The sequence below is a fragment of the Callorhinchus milii genome, unplaced genomic scaffold (genome assembly GCF_018977255.1).
Source record: "Callorhinchus milii isolate IMCB2004 unplaced genomic scaffold, IMCB_Cmil_1.0 Scaffold28, whole genome shotgun sequence".
NCBI lineage: Eukaryota > Metazoa > Chordata > Chondrichthyes > Chimaeriformes > Callorhinchidae > Callorhinchus > Callorhinchus milii.
This window is the reverse complement of record NW_024704769.1, coordinates 3,241,847-3,258,810: the sequence shown is the minus strand read 5'-3', so window position 1 is coordinate 3,258,810 and position 16,964 is coordinate 3,241,847. Positions and strand designations below refer to the sequence as shown.

At 50.3% G+C, this 16,964-nt stretch overlaps 2 protein-coding genes across 3 annotated transcripts in view; both read right to left on the bottom strand.

Annotated features, from left to right (window-relative positions):
• Positions 1–9,095, bottom strand: part of LOC103190263 (glutamine--fructose-6-phosphate aminotransferase [isomerizing] 1) — a 37,556-nt gene extending 28,461 nt beyond the window's left edge. For both annotated transcript variants that reach the window (XM_042344448.1, XM_042344449.1), the window contains exons 1-2: positions 8,991–9,095; positions 397–504 (exon numbers count right to left, since the gene is read on the bottom strand). In XM_042344448.1, the coding sequence (XP_042200382.1) occupies positions 397–504; positions 8,991–8,997 (115 nt within the window). In that variant the 5' untranslated portion in view covers positions 8,998–9,095. The remainder of the gene's footprint in view (positions 1–396; positions 505–8,990) is intronic.
• A 1,107-nt stretch (positions 9,096–10,202) lies between these two features.
• Positions 10,203–16,680, bottom strand: LOC103190262 (NFU1 iron-sulfur cluster scaffold homolog, mitochondrial). The gene is made up of 8 exons (XM_042344505.1): positions 16,605–16,680; positions 14,806–14,915; positions 14,447–14,582; positions 14,174–14,240; positions 13,615–13,729; positions 13,018–13,081; positions 11,375–11,549; positions 10,203–10,407 (listed from the first exon to the last, which is right to left on the bottom strand). The coding sequence occupies exons 1-8, from the start codon at positions 16,646–16,648 to the stop codon at positions 10,393–10,395; spliced, it is 726 nt and encodes a 241-aa protein (XP_042200439.1). The 5' UTR covers positions 16,649–16,680; the 3' UTR covers positions 10,203–10,392.
• Positions 16,681–16,964: the final 284 nt, after the last annotated feature.

Here is a 16,964-nt window from a genome sequence, read left to right as displayed (position 1 = left end):
GCCAGAAATGACAGCATTGAAGGAGCGTAATAGAGCCTCCTCTCTTTTCCAACGCTCGTCTTTCGCTGCTCTTCCCACATACCCACATTTCTCTGCCCTTCTCACATACTGGTTTTATTACTGAACTTCTGCAACCACTGAAGGGATACACAGAAAAGGTCCCTTTGACCCGCCTGTGGTTTTCCTATGGTCCGGACTTGCAAAGTTCAATGCCAAACAATGTACAATGTGTTTGGCTTGATCCATCATTGCTCATTTGAGTCAAAATCAGCAGCCAAGAAGGCTGTACCGGGTAATTTACGTAGCTTGTGCCGACTTGACTCTCCTGCTGAGCATTATGTGGATCTGCAGGAGGTTGGAACCATCAAAATATCAAAAGAAAAGTTTCCATTTCACCTGCAGAGTCGTAGCCTCTGTATTCCAGGCGCTGTAAGCCTTTGATGAGCGTCTCCAAGATCTCCCTCCGTGTTCGAGGGACACAGTAGTTCAGATACGCAAATATTCCTGTAATTAAAAAAAAGGGATCCAGTCAGTTTCTGTTTCCGAGGTAACCCGAAACGTGAAGGGCAACTCCGAACACAAAAAAAAAAACTCTGAAAGAACCTGGAAGGTTTCCTAATATCTGTCCGACTGCAGGAATAGTTTATCGGCAAGGCTTTAAACTCAGTGCTGATGTGGGCTTGCTGATGACATAGTTATTGTACTAAGCACTTTCTCTTGTGCTTAAGAGCAGTTTATTTGCTTATCAGCAAGTCTGTGAAGCAACGAAATGGTTTATAGCTGAAGTTAAGTGACAGACAGACCGATTCGTAAATATTAAATGCAACGCTGAGAATTTAGCCTTTGAAGAATCGGTTGCAATAATTTTGTTGCAAACGTTAACTACTTAATAAGCTGTTAATCGAATTAAAAGTGCACGACTTTTGGTGCTGAGTTAAGGAGGGGAACATGAAAGTTCCTGCTCCTGAGCATTATACAGAGATCCCTGTTGGAAGGTGCATTGAGACTTTTCCATTGTTCTCACGGGTGCATTTATTAGTGAAGAATAAAATAATCCTCGCATTTCTCCTACAAACAGTCATGAAGTGAATGGTCACTTTTAACTGGAGGATTGATGGCTAGGACACCGAGAGAAACCCCCAACCCTTCTTGTGGTTACGGGAAACCTAATTCAATTTCAATGTTTAACAGGAACATTTAAAACTGCAATGAATGGTGCTGCGAAAAGGTGAATGTCATGTAGAGTAATAAGTAAGTGTGCTCAAACCTGTCCAATACCAATCAGAACAGTTTAAACATATCACTAAATTGTATTGTATGGTCACAGGTTTATTTTGCATCTTGTAACACTATTTCTCGCTGGATTCCCACTCAATTTTACATTCTCTTAACATTTTTTTCAGTCAGCCGGGTGTCTGATACATGTGGAAATCCAGATTAAGAGTATCCAAACCAAACTGAGGTTATATCCTCTAACCACAGACACAGAAATCATATAAGATAAGATTTAGAATGAGAGCACAATAATAAAATGCGGATTCATTTGCACAATACCATGCAAATATATGTGACCGTTATTCAGGTTCACAATTCGCTCCTTCCTATCTCTGTGACCTGGTAACGCCATATCAATCTGTCCGTTCCCTCCGCTCAGCGGCCTGCTCCATGTCTCCATCCCGGCCCTCCCCACCATCGGCGGTCGGGCCTTCAGCATCTCTGCCCCCACCATTTTGGAACTCCATCCCACAGTCCCTTTGCCTTACTCCTTCCCTCCCTTCCTTCCAGGCCTGTGTCAAGTCCTTCCTCTTCGACTGCGCATTCGGCAACCCTCCACCCCTCCTGATCCCAACTCCCAGTTCGAGTCCAAATCCCTGACTGTCCAGCGCTTTGGGATGTCCTCCCGATGCGAAGGGACGCCGTGTAAATGTCATCTGGCGTTGTTGTTCGAACCGACCACCCGCTTGATTCTGTGCGTGCGGCAACAAGGTTGCCTTGGACTCCAAGCTGCCGCGCCTTGGTGCACACAACAAATCCGAATGAGTCACAGCAGTTGAATAGAAGGAAATGTGAAGCAATATGAGATTAGCCATCAGCTCTTGGGAGCGGATAGGGTTGGCGCGTTGACATCACAGGCGAGGTCAAACGTACACACACGTCAGTCAACACAAGACGTTCTTCTATCTGCCGCGTGCGAGTTTCACTTGAAATGGAGTTGGGCCGACTCAACTCAGGTGCGAGTGAGCTTGAGGATCAAAACTACACCCAAGTGCTAAACTGGCAATCTTACTTTCAATGCTGCAAGGCAGCTGGTGTGAGAATGGAAATCTAACACCGTGCTGTGGTAATCTAACCGTGTTATTACTGGCCAAGCAGTGCTTCTTTGTCACATAAAGTGTCGGAAATCATAAAGTGTTCCACTGCCCGGGACGCTACACATTGCTGTGCAAAACCATCAGGAAGGTAGGGGCTCAGGGAGAGGGATACGGTTATTCAGTTCAATCCACGTTTCAAACTCTGCTTTTAAAACTCCACTCCTCTTGCTTTGGCAGGTAAGGGCAGTGTACACTGCAGGAGAAATCCACATTCTTTGCTTCTACAATGCTGTTTTTCTAGTTCTTCCCAATCCATTTAGAATATATAATACCATACATCAACTTTGACATTCTATTGCACAAAACCACTCCTACAACAAGAAATTACAGTTGAATAACACCTTTCACGTCAGGAAGATGTCCCAAAGGGTTGGACACTCAAGGGGTGGAGGGCAGGGAGGGTGACCAAAGGCGCAGTCGAAGAGGAAGGTCTTGAGACAACAACAACAACATTTCATTTATAGAGCGCCTTTCACGTCGGGAGGACATCCCAAGGCGCTGGACTGTTGGGTCAGGACCCGAGCATTGGGGGGAAATGGTCAGGGGGAGGGAAGGGAGGGAGCGAGGAGGGGGTAGAGACTCGAGAGGGGAGCTGAAGGCTCGGTCAAAGAGAAAGAGACCGACCTTGAAGGAGGAAAGGGAGGAAGCGGCGAAGGCACTGGGGGATGGAGTTCCAGAGCCTCGGGGCTGAGAGGCTGAAGGCCCGACCACCGATAGTAGGGCGGTTGGGGCGGGGGATGTGGAGCAGACCGGAGCCAGAGAAGCGGAGGGTACGGGCAGGTAGGTAGGGGGATAGTAGGTCGGAGAGGTAGGAGAGAGCGAGGCCGTGAATAGCCTTGTAGGTGAGGATGAGGATCTTGAAATCAATCCTCTGGGGGATGGGGAGCCAGTGGAGGCGAGCGAGGGTGGGAGTGATGTGGTCGCGAAGCCTGGTGCGGGACAGTACACGAGCTGCAGGGTTCTGAGACGGGCCTTGGAGCAGGCAAAGGAGGGGGAGCAAGGCGAAGGGACGGCAGGATGGCATTCCAAAGGTTGGGGACAGAAAGGCTGAAGGACTGACTGCCGATGGTGGGACGGGAAGGGTAGGGCACATGGAGCAGGCCAGAGTCTGCAAGTGGAAATCCAGGGCTTGCCAATAACCTTTGCCGAAGGCGGGGACAGACCCAACGATGGCTCACGTTTTAAAGCTCTGAGGCTAATGTTACAAATATTGACAATGTGTGAAGTGGAGAGAGCAGGATATACTGCCTCCCAACCATACAAATTAGATAACGATGTGACATGAGAAGGCGGTGATCAGAGAAGTCTCAACAACATAAATCCTTTCAAATACCATATTTCCTTATTTCTTAAAAGGTTGTGGGTAAATCTCTGTCAGAACTTTGAGATAACCAGATCAAATTACTTTGGTGAAGGGAACTATATCAATGGAAGGATTATTATTATTATAATCCTTGAATTGGATATAGCACCTTACCACGTTGGAATGTCTCAATACACTTCACTGGATTTGCTGTAAAGCATAGTGACTGTGAACCTGGAAGGCAACACGGCAGCCAATCGTCCCACAGATAGCGGTGAAGTGAGCGACCAATTTTATCTGGTGAAAAGGTCACTTTTACATTTACATTACAGTCATTTTACACTGAAGCAAAAACCAAGAGATTCACACTGTAAGATTGGACATTTTGTCCTGAGCAGTGGCATGTCGGGAGCCTGAGCCCATTCGGCCATTGAGCTGGGGATTTACTGAACCAATTTCCAAAGTCAATATTCCTATTAAACAAAATGCAAACAGAAAACACAAACAAAAACTGGTCCGCTTCCATGCATTTCATCCACTATTGATTCAACCCACAAAATACACAGTCTCTCCACTTTACAGAATATACTGTCAGATGTCTCAACGACGTGATGAGGCACTATATCAAATGCAAGGATTATTATTATTATTATCAACCACCTCTCGCTAAATTACTTTTGAAAGCTAAGCTTGTTCGCAGAAGCTTGCTGAAATGTTTCAGAATTTGCATATCTGTGTGGCCTCGGAATCCATCTCCTCCTGACAAGAAAAGAGTTACTGTGAGCAGTTACCAAAGGCTCCTAATTTTAAAAACTGCATGACTGCTGGTCTTAATCATCAGCACACTGGATCTCTTGTTTCTCACCCCTTCTGCCAATGATAGACACATTCACAGCAGGTAGCGGTTTTGCTGTGTGTGAGGGAAAGGTTCAGCATTGACAACCATTTGCGTAAATCGAAAACCGCTGGAAATGGCATCAGAACCTGATTTCATGCAGTATTTTACCTCAATCGTTCCCTTGTCTTTCAGATGCAACGTGGCTTTACAGTATCACTCATTTCTTTAATTACAGATGTCCGAAAATTTTGCTGTTATCTTGGTTTCTATCCCCATTAACCACGTAGAAAGTGTTTATTCTGATGATTTGCTAATGATAGTAGGGACAGCAATAGACTGGCTCTCTGAAACCTTACTGAGCAACATTGGTAGCTTAGTACATCAGAACTGAAAAACAAGACTAGAGAAAACTCAGAAAAACAACAACAAAATTACATTTATAGAGCGCCTTTTAGGTCGGGAGGACGTCCCAAGGCGCTGGAAGACAGAGGTTAGGGCCCAAGCATGGGGGAGGGGTGAGCTAGGGGTGATCTACAGCTTGTGAAGGGAAGAGTTGGGAAGGCCGATGAGGAGGGAGTTTCCATAATTGAGCCTTGATGTGACAAATGCGTGGGTGGTTTTGGCAGATGTGGAAGAGAAAGGACAGTTCGGGGTCAAACAAGACACCCAGGTTCCTGACTAGCTTAGTGAGGTTGAACAAGACAACAGAAAACCTCACACAAGTTGTATCAAGTGGGACCATACATTTAATATGACTTATGCAAAGTATGAGTTATGTCAAACTTGTGTCGAATATAACCTCTTGAACGGGATGTACGACTTAGGCGATTGTATGATTTATACAGATCAGACTTGTGCGAGTTTTATAACATCGCTAGCAATATTGGGATAAGAAGGCCAACAGTCACACTGACAGATCAAAAAGGCACAACAGCTATCTCAGTTAGAACTCAGTCCTTCCAACTCTGGTTCAATTCCAGCCCCGTACTGATGACATGATGTCTGAATGATCTGAGGATCCTTTGTGCAATTGATTTGAAAGGTTGCAACCAAATTCCTGTCAGTTGGTGCCCAGAGCACTAAGTTGCCCCAAATTTGGCAAGTCAATAAATAGGAGGGAGAGGAAGATGGTATTTGGCCTACAGCTTGGCCAAAGTCTCCAGTTCCCATTTATCAGCTACCAAGCAAAAGCTGTGCCCTCAATTAAAGCATTCTCTACCTGCCAGGCTAGCAGATACCAGAGAATAGCTATACCAGAGAATAGGATTTCAGGTACCCAACTGCAGGACTGGCAAATCTACTTTGCCACAAAAAAATATTTGGTCACTGCTGGGCGCAATTGGCTGCCGGGTTTCGCCCACAAAATATAGTCAATCCACTTTAAATTATATTCTGTGAAGCGCATTGAGACGTCTCAACCACATGATAAGGTGCTATACCAAATGCAATTATAATAACAATTATAATAATTAGTCTATTATAACTTTCATGTAAAAGAACCTTTGTAAACACTTGAGGATTATTGTGATGGATACCAAGCAGAGAAATAAAAGACTTAGTGATGGAGACCTGGTTTTATGAGGCTTTTGAAAGCGGACAAGACAATGTAGTTTGGGGAGAGTTCCAGCAAAGATGGGCATGGTAGCGGGAGGCTCGGTTCTGCTTTGGGAGTGGGAAGCACGCATGATAAAGTGCCACGTCTGGGAAGGCTACACCCAGTGAGTTACTTTGAAGTGCAGTGACTGTTAAGCAAATAAAGGCATAAGCAAGGTGCCACAAAGGGCAATGTTTGTTTGGATGAAGGAGGAACAACAGATCATAATAAGGGCCTGGTCTTAGAAACAGGCTTGAAGATACACCTCAATCATCAGAACAAACAGAAGGGGGAACCTCGGCTCAATGCCTCATCCCAGCCTGGCTCAGTTGGTGGCACTGCCCTCCTAAGTCAGAGGGTTGAGAGGGTTCAAACCCTCAAAGTCTGGGACTTTTGAGCTCACAGTCTAGATCGATGCTCCAGTGCATTGCTGGGGTGGGGAAGCGCTGGATTGTCGGAGCTGCCGTCCTTCAGACGAGAAACTTAGTGGACCCAGCGGTGCTATTCGGCAAGACCGAAGTCGGGCGAGAGTGGGGGAGATGGGGTCACGGAGTTTGGTGCGGGAGAGGACACGGGCTGCAGAGTTCTGGATTATCTGCAGCTGTGGAGGGAGGAGTTGGGAAGGCCGACAAGTAGGGAGTTTGCATAGTCGAGCCTGGAGGTGATGAAGCCATGAACACGAGTTTCAGCGCCTGAGGGGTGAGGGAGTGGGGGAGTCGGGCGATGTTACAGAGGTGAGGGAAGGCAGAGCGGGTGATGGCTTGAATGTGGAGGAGAAAAGACAGTTGAGGATCGAACAAGACACCTCACTCTTTCACACTCTCACTCACTCACTCTCAGTCTCTCACACACTCACTCACGCTCAGTCTCTCACACACTCACGCTCAGTCTCTCACACACACTCACTCTCAGTCTCTCTCACTCACTCTCAGTCTCTCTCACTCACACTCAGTCTCTCTCACTCACACTCACTCAGTCTCTCTCACTCACTCAGTCTCTCTCACTCACACTCACTCAGTCTCTCTCACTCACTCTCAGTCTCTCTCACTCACTCTCAGTCTCTCTCACTCACTCTCAGTCTCTCTCACTCACACTCACTCTCAGTCTCTCACACACACACTCACTCTCAGTCTCAGTCTCTCTCACACTCACTCTCAGTCTCTCACACACTCACTCTCAGTCTCTCACACACTCACTCTCAGTCTCTCTCACACACACTCACTCTCAGTCTCTCACACACACACTCACTCTCAGTCTCTCACACACTCACTCTCAGTCTCTCTCACACACACTCACTCTCAGTCTCTCACACACTCACTCACGCTCAGTCTCACACACACTCACTCACGCTCAGTCTCACTCACCCTCAGTCTCACACACACTCACTCTCAGTCTCTCTCACACACACTCACTCTCAGTCTCTCTCACACACACTCACTCTCAGTCTCTCTCACACACACTCACTCTCAGTCTCTCTCACACTCAGTCTCTCACACACACACTCACTCACTCTCAGTCTCTCACACACTCACTCACGCTCAGTCTCACACACACTCACTCTCTGTCTCACACACACTCACTCTCTGTCTCACACACACTCACTCTCTGTCTCACACACACTCACTCTCTGTCTCACACACACTCACTCTCTGTCTCACACACACTCACTCTCTGTCTCACACACACTCACTCTCTGTCTCACACACTCACTCTCTGTCTCACACACACTCACTCTCTGTCTCACACACACTCACTCTCTGTCTCACACACACTCACTCTGTCTCACACACACTCACTCACAGTCTGTCTCTCACACACCCACTCTCAGTCTGTCTCTCACACACCCACTCTCAGTCTCTCACACACCCACTCTCAGTCTCTCACACACCCACTCACACATACACACTCACTCTCAGTCTCTCACACTCACTCACTCTCAGTCTCTCACACTCACCCACTCTCAGTCTCTCACACACTCACTCACTCTCAGTCTCTCACATTCACTCACTCACTCTCAGTCTCTCACACACTCACTCTCAGTCTCTCACACACTCACTCACTCTCAGTCTCTCACACACTCACTCACTCTCAGTCTCTCTCACACACTCACTCACTCTCAGTCTCTCACACACTCACTCACTCTCAGTCTCTCACACACTCATTCTCAGTCTCTCACACACTCACTCACTCTCAGTCTCTCACACACTCACTCACTCTCAGTCTCTCACACACTCACTCACTCTCAGTCTCTCACACACACTCACTCACTCTCAGTCTCTCTCACACACTCACTCACTCTGTCTCTCACACTTACTCTGTCTCTCACACTTACTCTGTCTCTCACACTTACTCTGTCTCTCACACACACACACTCTCAGTCTCTCTCACACACTCACCCACTCTCAGTCTCTCACACACACACACTCTCTCTCACACACACACACTCTCTCTCACACACACACTCTCACACTCAGTCTCTCACACACTCACTCTCAGTCTCTCTCACACACACACTCACTCTCTCACACTCACTCTCAGTCTCTCTCACACACACACTCACTCTCTCACACTCACTCTGTCTCTCTCACACACACACTTACTCTCTCTCACACTCTCTCTCAGTCTCTCACGCTCAGTCTCTCTCTCTCTCCTTCACGCATAATAACGATGACAACAGTGACGGGGGGGGGTGGGGGGGGAGCGGTCCCTTTAAATGAGCGGCGCCGGTTGGGTGAGTGAGAGAGAGAGAGAGCGCGAGAGACGCCTTAAGGCCCCGCCGTTGAGGGGGGAGAAGAGGTGGGGGTGGGGGGGCGCTTATCAGCCGCCCCTAAGGGCTCCCCTCAGCCGGGGCCGGGACCCCCCGCGCACACCCCCCTCACTTACCGCACATGCCGCCGACGCCGCTCGCGACCAACCGCCACTAACCGTCACCAACCGTCGCTGCGACGTCAAGAGCTCGAGCGCGTCGCTCCCGCCCCGCCCCCACCTCCCCCCATTGGTCGCTCCGCGCGCGAGGGCGTCGCTAGCCGCCTCCGCGCTTCCCGATTGGTCGACGGTTGCTGTCGCTCCACGGGGCGCCACGCCCACCCCGCCCGCCGTCACTCAAACGTGGGGGGTTGTCGCTTGACTCGTCGACGCGGGGCGGGGGCGGTGGCTGGCGATTGGTCGGCGGTGTTGTCACTCAACAAGGCGGGGCGGGTGGAAAAGAGGGGGGGGCTGGGCGGGTGCGCGCGAGGCGGTTGGCTGGCGCTGCTGTCACTCAAGGCAGCGATCGGCGCGTACGGCCGGGCCATTGGCCGGCGGTGCCGTGACGCGATGCGCCGTCTCAGCCAATGGGGGAGGGGAGAGGAGGGGCGGGGCGGGGAGTGCTTGACACGGGTTGGCATTGACACGTGGCACCAGGATGTAGCCATCACCTGGGGACGTGTGTCACAGCTGGAGAGGCACGTGGGCAGGTTTCACACATGTGTGTGTGGTACATATGTGTGCGCGGACACGTGTGCGCTGATGGAGCGCACGCGGTCACCGAGCCTGGGCGCCGGGTCACCAGCACCACCCGCGATTCACACACAATAATACATCCATAATTAAAAAAAAATCGTTCCAATCGCACCCATTCGGGGTCATCGGCGGCAAAACGCCCGCCGTTTGACCCGGGGCCGGGCCGGTGCTCGAGCGCCCCGAGACGCCGCCCGGCATGCAGGGCGCCGCGTCAGCCCGAGTTGTTGTCGTCGTCTCCCGAGCGCTTCACCAGGACGTGCCCGTCAAGCGGAGTGACTGTGCGTCTTGCGGGGGGGGGGGGGGGGGTGAAGACACGGCAGCCGACCACGCACGGCGGTGCCCCACGAACACGGAGCCGGGGATTGTTACCGCCGGAAAAGCGATCCGGCCGTCAATCCACTGACAACCGGTACTTACTGCCGGGTAAACAGAGGCGTGTGGGGTAGGGAAACTTGTCCAGCGTTCCGCCCCGCCCCGCCCCGCCCCGCCCGGGGAATCGAACCCAGGCCCTCTTGCGAGCGCTCTGACCAGTACTCTGCAGGCCTCAAATAAAACACCCAGCGTGGCGCAGTTAAAAAAAAACTGCGCAATTCATTTAAAAAACAGCTCAAATTCTTTATTGCAAAATATATTACCAAACAGATTTGCCACGAACACCGGTGTGTCAATATTAAAGTGCACGGGGATCCCACGACAGAATGTGAAAGAGTGCGACCGATTTAAATAAGCTCTAAACGCTAAGTTTCATCTGAGAGGGATCCGTGAAACGCCTGCCCTTGTAACATTAGTCATCCGTTACCTGCAGAAAGAAATTGTAAAAATCCTCGCGTTCGATATAACAGCGACAAATGACATTTACACGGAGCCTCTCACATTGGGAGGTCGTCTCAAAGCGCTGCACAGTACGGGATTTGGACCGGAGCTGGGGGTTGGGACCAGGAGGGGTGGAGGGTGCGGGTAGGAGGGTGACCGAAGGCGCGGGGTGGCAGAGGAGAGTCTTGAGACGGGCCTTGAAGGAGGCGAGGGAGGGAGGCAAAGGGACTGTGGGATGGCGTTCCAAAGGGTGGAGGCTGAAGTCCGCTGATGGTGGGGCGTGCCGGACGGGGAACATGGGAGCACGGTGGAGCCTGCTGTTGTGTTGTTGTAGAGGTAGGAAGGAGCAAGGGGGGGGTTGGGGGTGGGGGGCTTTGAAACATTAGCGCCTTATTGTGTCATTCAGACACCTCAAAGCACTTCATAGGAATAGAATTCTTGTCCATTATTAAGTGACTGGCGCAGTTAGTAACCATCGGTTTACAAGCTTGTGGGTTTGAGCCATACATCAGGAATTTGAGTTTACACACTAGTCTGACAATGGGAGGAGGGGGGCACTGGCTTGTTTGAAGTGCTGTTTCAGACATTTCGTGTTTTTAACTACATAATAATAACAATCCTTGCATGTAATATAACTTCCTTATCACGTCTTTGAGACGTCTCAAAGCGCTTCACGGAATATACTGTAAGTTTAGTGGGAGAAACACGTCAGTCGAGTACAGCAGTGTCCCACAAACAGTCGTGGACTTAGCAACTTATCATATATATATTTTTTGAAGGAATTATTACTGCCGTAAAAACTTGCCTGTGGTTTTGCTCTGCCGGGAATCAAACCCTCGAGTCCTCTCGCTTGCGAGACGAGTACTCTAACCACTGAGCTACAGGCCTCCTACTTACTGTATCCCCCAAAAATATTTCCTAGCAGAACAGAATTGCTATGTAGAATCATTTACCTGCTCCACACCATCCACCTCGGGGATATAGAATTGTAACATGTTTTCGATGCCACTCTTCAGGGTGATGATAGAGCTGGGGCAGCTTGTGCAGGAGCCCTGGAGCTTCAGTTTTACGATACCATCTTCAAACCCCTTGAAAATGATATCTCCCCCGTCCTCCTGAACAGTGGGCCTGACAGTGCAAGAGACAGACTGTAAATCCACAGCACCGACGAGAGTAATGACAACAGAAAAACCGCCCTTGCATTTGTTACAGCGCCTTATCACGTCCTCCAGATGTCTCAAAGCGCTTCACAGGATATACTGTAAAATGACTAACAACTGGGTTCCTACTTACTGCAAGGTAAACAGAGGCGTGTGTGGAGTAAGGAAACTTGCCCAACGCTTTGCCCTGGCCAGGGATCAAACCCAGGTCTTCTCGCTTTGTGAGGCGAGTGCTCTAACCACTGAGCTACAGGACTCCTTTCACGTCAGGAGGATGTGTCAAAGCACTTCATAGGATTTATTGTGAAGAGGGTTGGACTGAGGGTGAACACTGTGAGCTGTTGTACTTCAGAGGGGAAGTTAAACTGAGATCCTGTCTGTCTGTCTGCTCCAGTGGACGTTAAAGATCCTCGATAATATTCCAATAATTGCTCCCAGTGTCCTGGCCAACAATCTTCCAAAAATTAACAAAAGGTAGTGAGAATGATAAGAGTGGGATAAATCAAGGCCATTTCATACATGAATTCCCCTGTTGGCCTCTGGACTTTGCTTGAAATCTTAGGGGGTTACCGGAACAGCAAGAATTAATCGCAGCCACATGGAGCGTAGTGTTCCAAAGGACAACAAACAGCCCTTTCCGTCTCACGATTAGAGATTGCAGACATTCGCCATCTAGTGTCTGACAGAGGCACACAATAGAAATGGATAATAATAATCCTCTCATTTCATACAGCGCCTTATTACGTCTTTGAGACGTCTCGAAGCGGTTCGCAGGATACACTGTAAAGTGAATTGACTGTATATTTTGTGGGCGAAACGCGGCAGCCAATTGCGGACAACAGCGTCCCCCACAAACAGCCGTGGATTGAGTGACCAAATTATTTTTGTAGGGATTATTACCCCAGGAAAAGTGATCCGTGTTTTGTGGTCAAAACGCGGCAGCCGATTTGCACACAGCAATGTCCCCACATAAAGCCATAGAGTGACTGATCAATTTTATTTGGGGGGATTGTTGGCCAGGACACCGACTGGGAGAGAGAAACTCCCTTCTCTTTAACGTTCACTGAACATGCAGAGTGGGCGGGGAGGTAGGGGCAGGAGGGAGGCCGAAGGCGTGGTCCAAGAGGAGGGTCTTGAGATGGGCCTTGAAAGAGGTGAGGGGGGGGGCGAGGCGGTGGGACTGTGGGATGGAGTTCCAGAGGGTTGGAGCAGAAAGGCTGAAGGCCCGTCCGCCAATGGTGGGGCCGGGAAGGCGGGGGGACGTGGAGCAGGCCGCAGCCCACTAAGCGGAGGGAGCGGACAGGTTGGTCGTGGGTTAGGAGGTTACAGAGGTAGGGTGGAGCAAGGCCATCCATGTAGGGCTTTGAAGGTGAGGACCAGGATCTTCAACTGTATCCTCTGAGTGATGGGGAGTTGTTGTCTGCCTCTCTTCTGACCTGATCCTGGTGTCCAGCAGCTCCTTTATCATTGCTACAACTTCATCATCGTCATCTGAAGCAGCTAAAAATACAAAGGGCCGCGATTACACACTGCCACCAATTCCACCATCAACCGGTTCTTTCCTTGAAACACATGCAGTCCTGCAGCTCAGTGGTTAGAGGGCTCGCCTCGCAAGCAAGAGGACCTGGGTTCGATTCCCGGGTAGGGTGAACCTTAGGCAAGTTTCCTTACTCCACACACACGCCCCTTGTTTACCCAGTAGTAAATATGAACCCGGTTGTTGGTCGATTGGCGGATCGCTTTCCGGGGGTAATAATCCCTTCAAAAATAATAATAATTTGGTCACTTAATACACGACTATTTGTGGGACGCTGCTGTGCGCAATTAGCTGTTGCGTTTTGCCCACAAAATATACAGTCAATTCACTCTATGGTATAATCCTGTGAAGCGCTTTGAGACGTCTCAACGATGTGATAAGGCGCTATATCAAATGCGAGGATTACTATTATTACTGGAGTGATCGATTCCCTTGCTTGAACTTTCTTCGCTCCAGGAGGAAAGTGAGCATCAGCACAACAGCACATTGCTCTCACCTGTGTCGGTCCGTGGTGCCTCGTCAGTCAGGACTGGAAGCCCAGATGAAAAGAAATCCATGATGGTGGCGTAGATATCTGGTCTGAGCAATTTCCACTCCACATTAACGTCTGCCTGGTTTCACATTAGACAAACATTAGTCCCTACATTTGATCCAGAGCCTCTCAAGTCAGAAAGCCCTCTGAAAGCTCTTCACAGGATTGACTGTAAAAGGTAATGGCCATGTATTTTAGAAGCCAATTTGCACAAGGGCGAAATCCCGCAAACAGCCCTGAAGCGAACGACCAATTGTACTTTGGGGAATCATCAATCTGGACACCAATTGGGATTTCCCCCACAAAACACAGTCACTATACTTTACAGTGTATTCTGTGAAGCGCTTTGAGACGTCTCAAAGACATGATAAAACGCTGTATCAAATGCAAGGATTATTATTATTATTATTATTATAATAAACTCCTTTCCCTTTTTCAAATTGCACAAGGGATTTGTGAAGCCCAATGACCCCCATTTGGTTGTAAACAGCACTGAGGTACTGTGACCGGCCTGGCTTCCTACCTTGGTGATGGTGATAAAGTCTGGCCCAAAGAAAACCGCTTTGACGCCATCAATTCGGAAGAGCTGCCTGCAGAAGGAAGGGAAAGCCACTGTGAACACGAGGGTGTTCACAACATCCCGTTAACCCCCATGCGGAATCCCATCGCAGGAGGGTGAAAATAAGACCAGGGCACCACCGACAACAACAATTTGTATTTACACAGCGCCCCTCACGCAGGGTAGCGTCCCAGAGCGCTTGACAGTGGCGGAGCACGACTGCTGGACATACTGAACCTGGCTAACGGTGAGCAAAACGCTGTGCTGGGAGCTGAGAAATCCATGGTCCCGCTCTCCAGGACTGTCCGGCCCGGGATGAACTTCAAGCTGTTTGGGTTTGGCGTATCCTGGGTTTGAATGAAGATACTTCTGGCTGCAAGAGAACGGGAAGAGCACAGCTCAACACCGCTGGCAGAGAGCAGGTAAAATTACCCAGAGATTTAATAATACTAATAATCCTTGCACTTAATATCGCCCACAAAATGTAGTCAATTCACTTTGCAACAGGGCTTTGAGATGTCTCAACCACGAGAAAAGTGCTATATAAAAGGCGAGGATTATTATTATTATTATTATTTATTATTCAAAGAACTTACAGGGAGCAGAGAAGGAAGGTGTCAGCAGGGAGGGCTTCTGATGTCCGACCCTGTGGCTGCTCCATCGCCTGTTGTAACACAAACGTGTCATCACCTGCGCTGTGCGGAGTCTGAAAAACATAAAATAAATGTCCCTTAACGACACGGCTCAGGGTCTTTTTTATTAAGAGAATAAAACTAGCTATTGTAGTGCTGCGGGGAGAAGAATCTTACAGAGCAGGAGACCTTTTATTTATTTTTTCCCCCAAAGGGATTATGATCCCCAGAAAAGCTAAAACCACTTAGTTTGCCATTGAGAACTTTCCCGCTGCTTGGATCACCCTCAGCGTTAGTTAGGGCTTTGGCTGCAGGGTTAACAGGAGCTGACGGGGAGGATTCCCTGCCCCCAGCGACTGGTCGGCCTTCAAATGAGCCGGGCCGGGCTGTGCTGTCATCAGCAATGAGTGCCCTGGAGTACTGTGGACCCTCCTGGCTCAGGAACCAGGACCAGAGACCGTCACAGAGGGTGGGTGGGGGGGGGTCGGTGGAAGGGGCTCGATTTCTGACATTCCTTTTCCTGACATTCCTTTGCCTGGGAGGTCATCTGGGAGCCGGTCACATGCAAGGATTACGAGTTGCCCCCCCCCCCACCCAACCGCCCCCAAGAAACAACGCATTTTGCCCACAAAACACACAAGTCGCTGCACTTTACAGTGTATGAAGCGCGTTTGAGACGACGTGACGAGGCTCTGTCTGTCTGCGTCAAATACCAGGATTATTATTATCACCGTCATCATCATTATTATTATTTAATTGATTATTATTATTATTATTATTTAATTGGCTCCCCCTGAAGCCTGAGCAGCCACAACAAAGCCCGGCCTAAACAACAACAACAACAACAGGCAACAAGCAGCAGCAGCAACAACAACAACAACAACACGACATCTGCAAAGCGGCCTCTTTCATGTCAGGAAGACGTCAGGAGGCGCTGAAAAGCTTCGCACCACTGAAAAAAAAGAGAGAGGAGTCCGAAAAGCAATATTTTGTGGATCTGCGAGACGGGGGGGGGGGTATTTGTTTGTGTGTGTGTGTGTGTGTGGGGGGGGAGGTAGAAGGAAGGGGGGGGGAATGGAAGGCTTTATATATATATGTTAAAAAAATGTAATCATTATTGGTAAAGTAACAGCAGCGAAGGAACGACACGGGGTGAGGGGTGTGGGGGTGGGGTGTGTGGGGGGGGTGAGGGGTGTGGAGGGGTGTGTGGGGGGGTGATGGGGTGAGGGGTGTGGGGGTGGGGTGTGTGGGGGGGGTGAGAGGTGTGGGGGTGTGGTGTGTGGGGGGGGAGGGGTGTTGGGGGTGAGGGGTGTGGGGGTGTGTGGGGGGGTGGGGTGTGTGTGGGGGGTGAGGGGTGAGGGGTGTGGGGGTGTGTGGAGGGGTGTGTGGGGGGGATGGGGTGAGGGGGTGGGGTGTGTGGGGGGGGTGAGGGGTGAGGGGTGTGTGGTGTGGGGTGTGTGGGGGGTGTGAGTGGTGTGAGTTGGGGTGAGGTGGGGGTGTGTGTGGGAGTTGGGGTGAGGGGTGTGGGGTGTGGAGGGGTGTGTGGGGTGTGTGGGGGATGGGGTGAGGGGTGTGGGGGTGAGGGGTGTGTGGGGGGGGTGTGGGGGTGTGTGTGGGGGTGAGGGCTGTGGGGGGGGTGGTGGGGGGGGAGGGGTGTGGGGGTGAGGGGTGTGGGGGGGGTGTGGGGTGAGGGGGGTGTGGGGGTGAGGGGTGAGGGGTGTGGGGGAGGGGGGAACGAAGCCCAAGCACTGAGGGATACCCACCTGGTGCCCAGGAACCCGCAGCAGCTGCTCCCGAGCGCCGCCATCTTGGCTCTCAGCCCGCCCTCACGCAAGGACCCCCCCCCCCGCCCGCCCTGCAGCTGCCCCCAGGACTCGCCTGTCGCATTATCGGCCTTTTTAGTTCCCTTTACCATCTGAATAGATATATATATATTTACCTGAATTAAAAAAAGGCATAAAAATGGTTTTTAAAAAAAAATCGGGCAGAGGGAGGTCAGGGGGTTGGGGTTTCCCCTCACCAGCGCCTAACTGACTCGCGAGGGCGAAGTGCGTTGGGGGAGATAGGGCGGTTTCAGCAGGCGCCGCCGGCCAACCCCACCCCTCTGGTCGGAGGACCCCGAG

Bases quoted from the DNA above. Each gene is read 5' to 3' on its own strand.
- LOC103190262 (XM_042344505.1), bottom strand. From the start codon at position 16,648: ATGGCGGCGCTCGGGAGCAGCTGCTGCGGGTTCCTGGGCACCAG. The intron at 14,916-16,604 runs GTGGGTATCCCT...TATGTTTTTCAG, and splicing joins TGCGGGTTCCTGGGCACCAG to ACTCCGCACAGCGCAGGTGA. The intron at 11,550-13,017 runs GTCAGAAGAGAG...TTGCACTGTCAG, and splicing joins CTGCTGGACACCAGGATCAG to GCCCACTGTTCAGGAGGACG.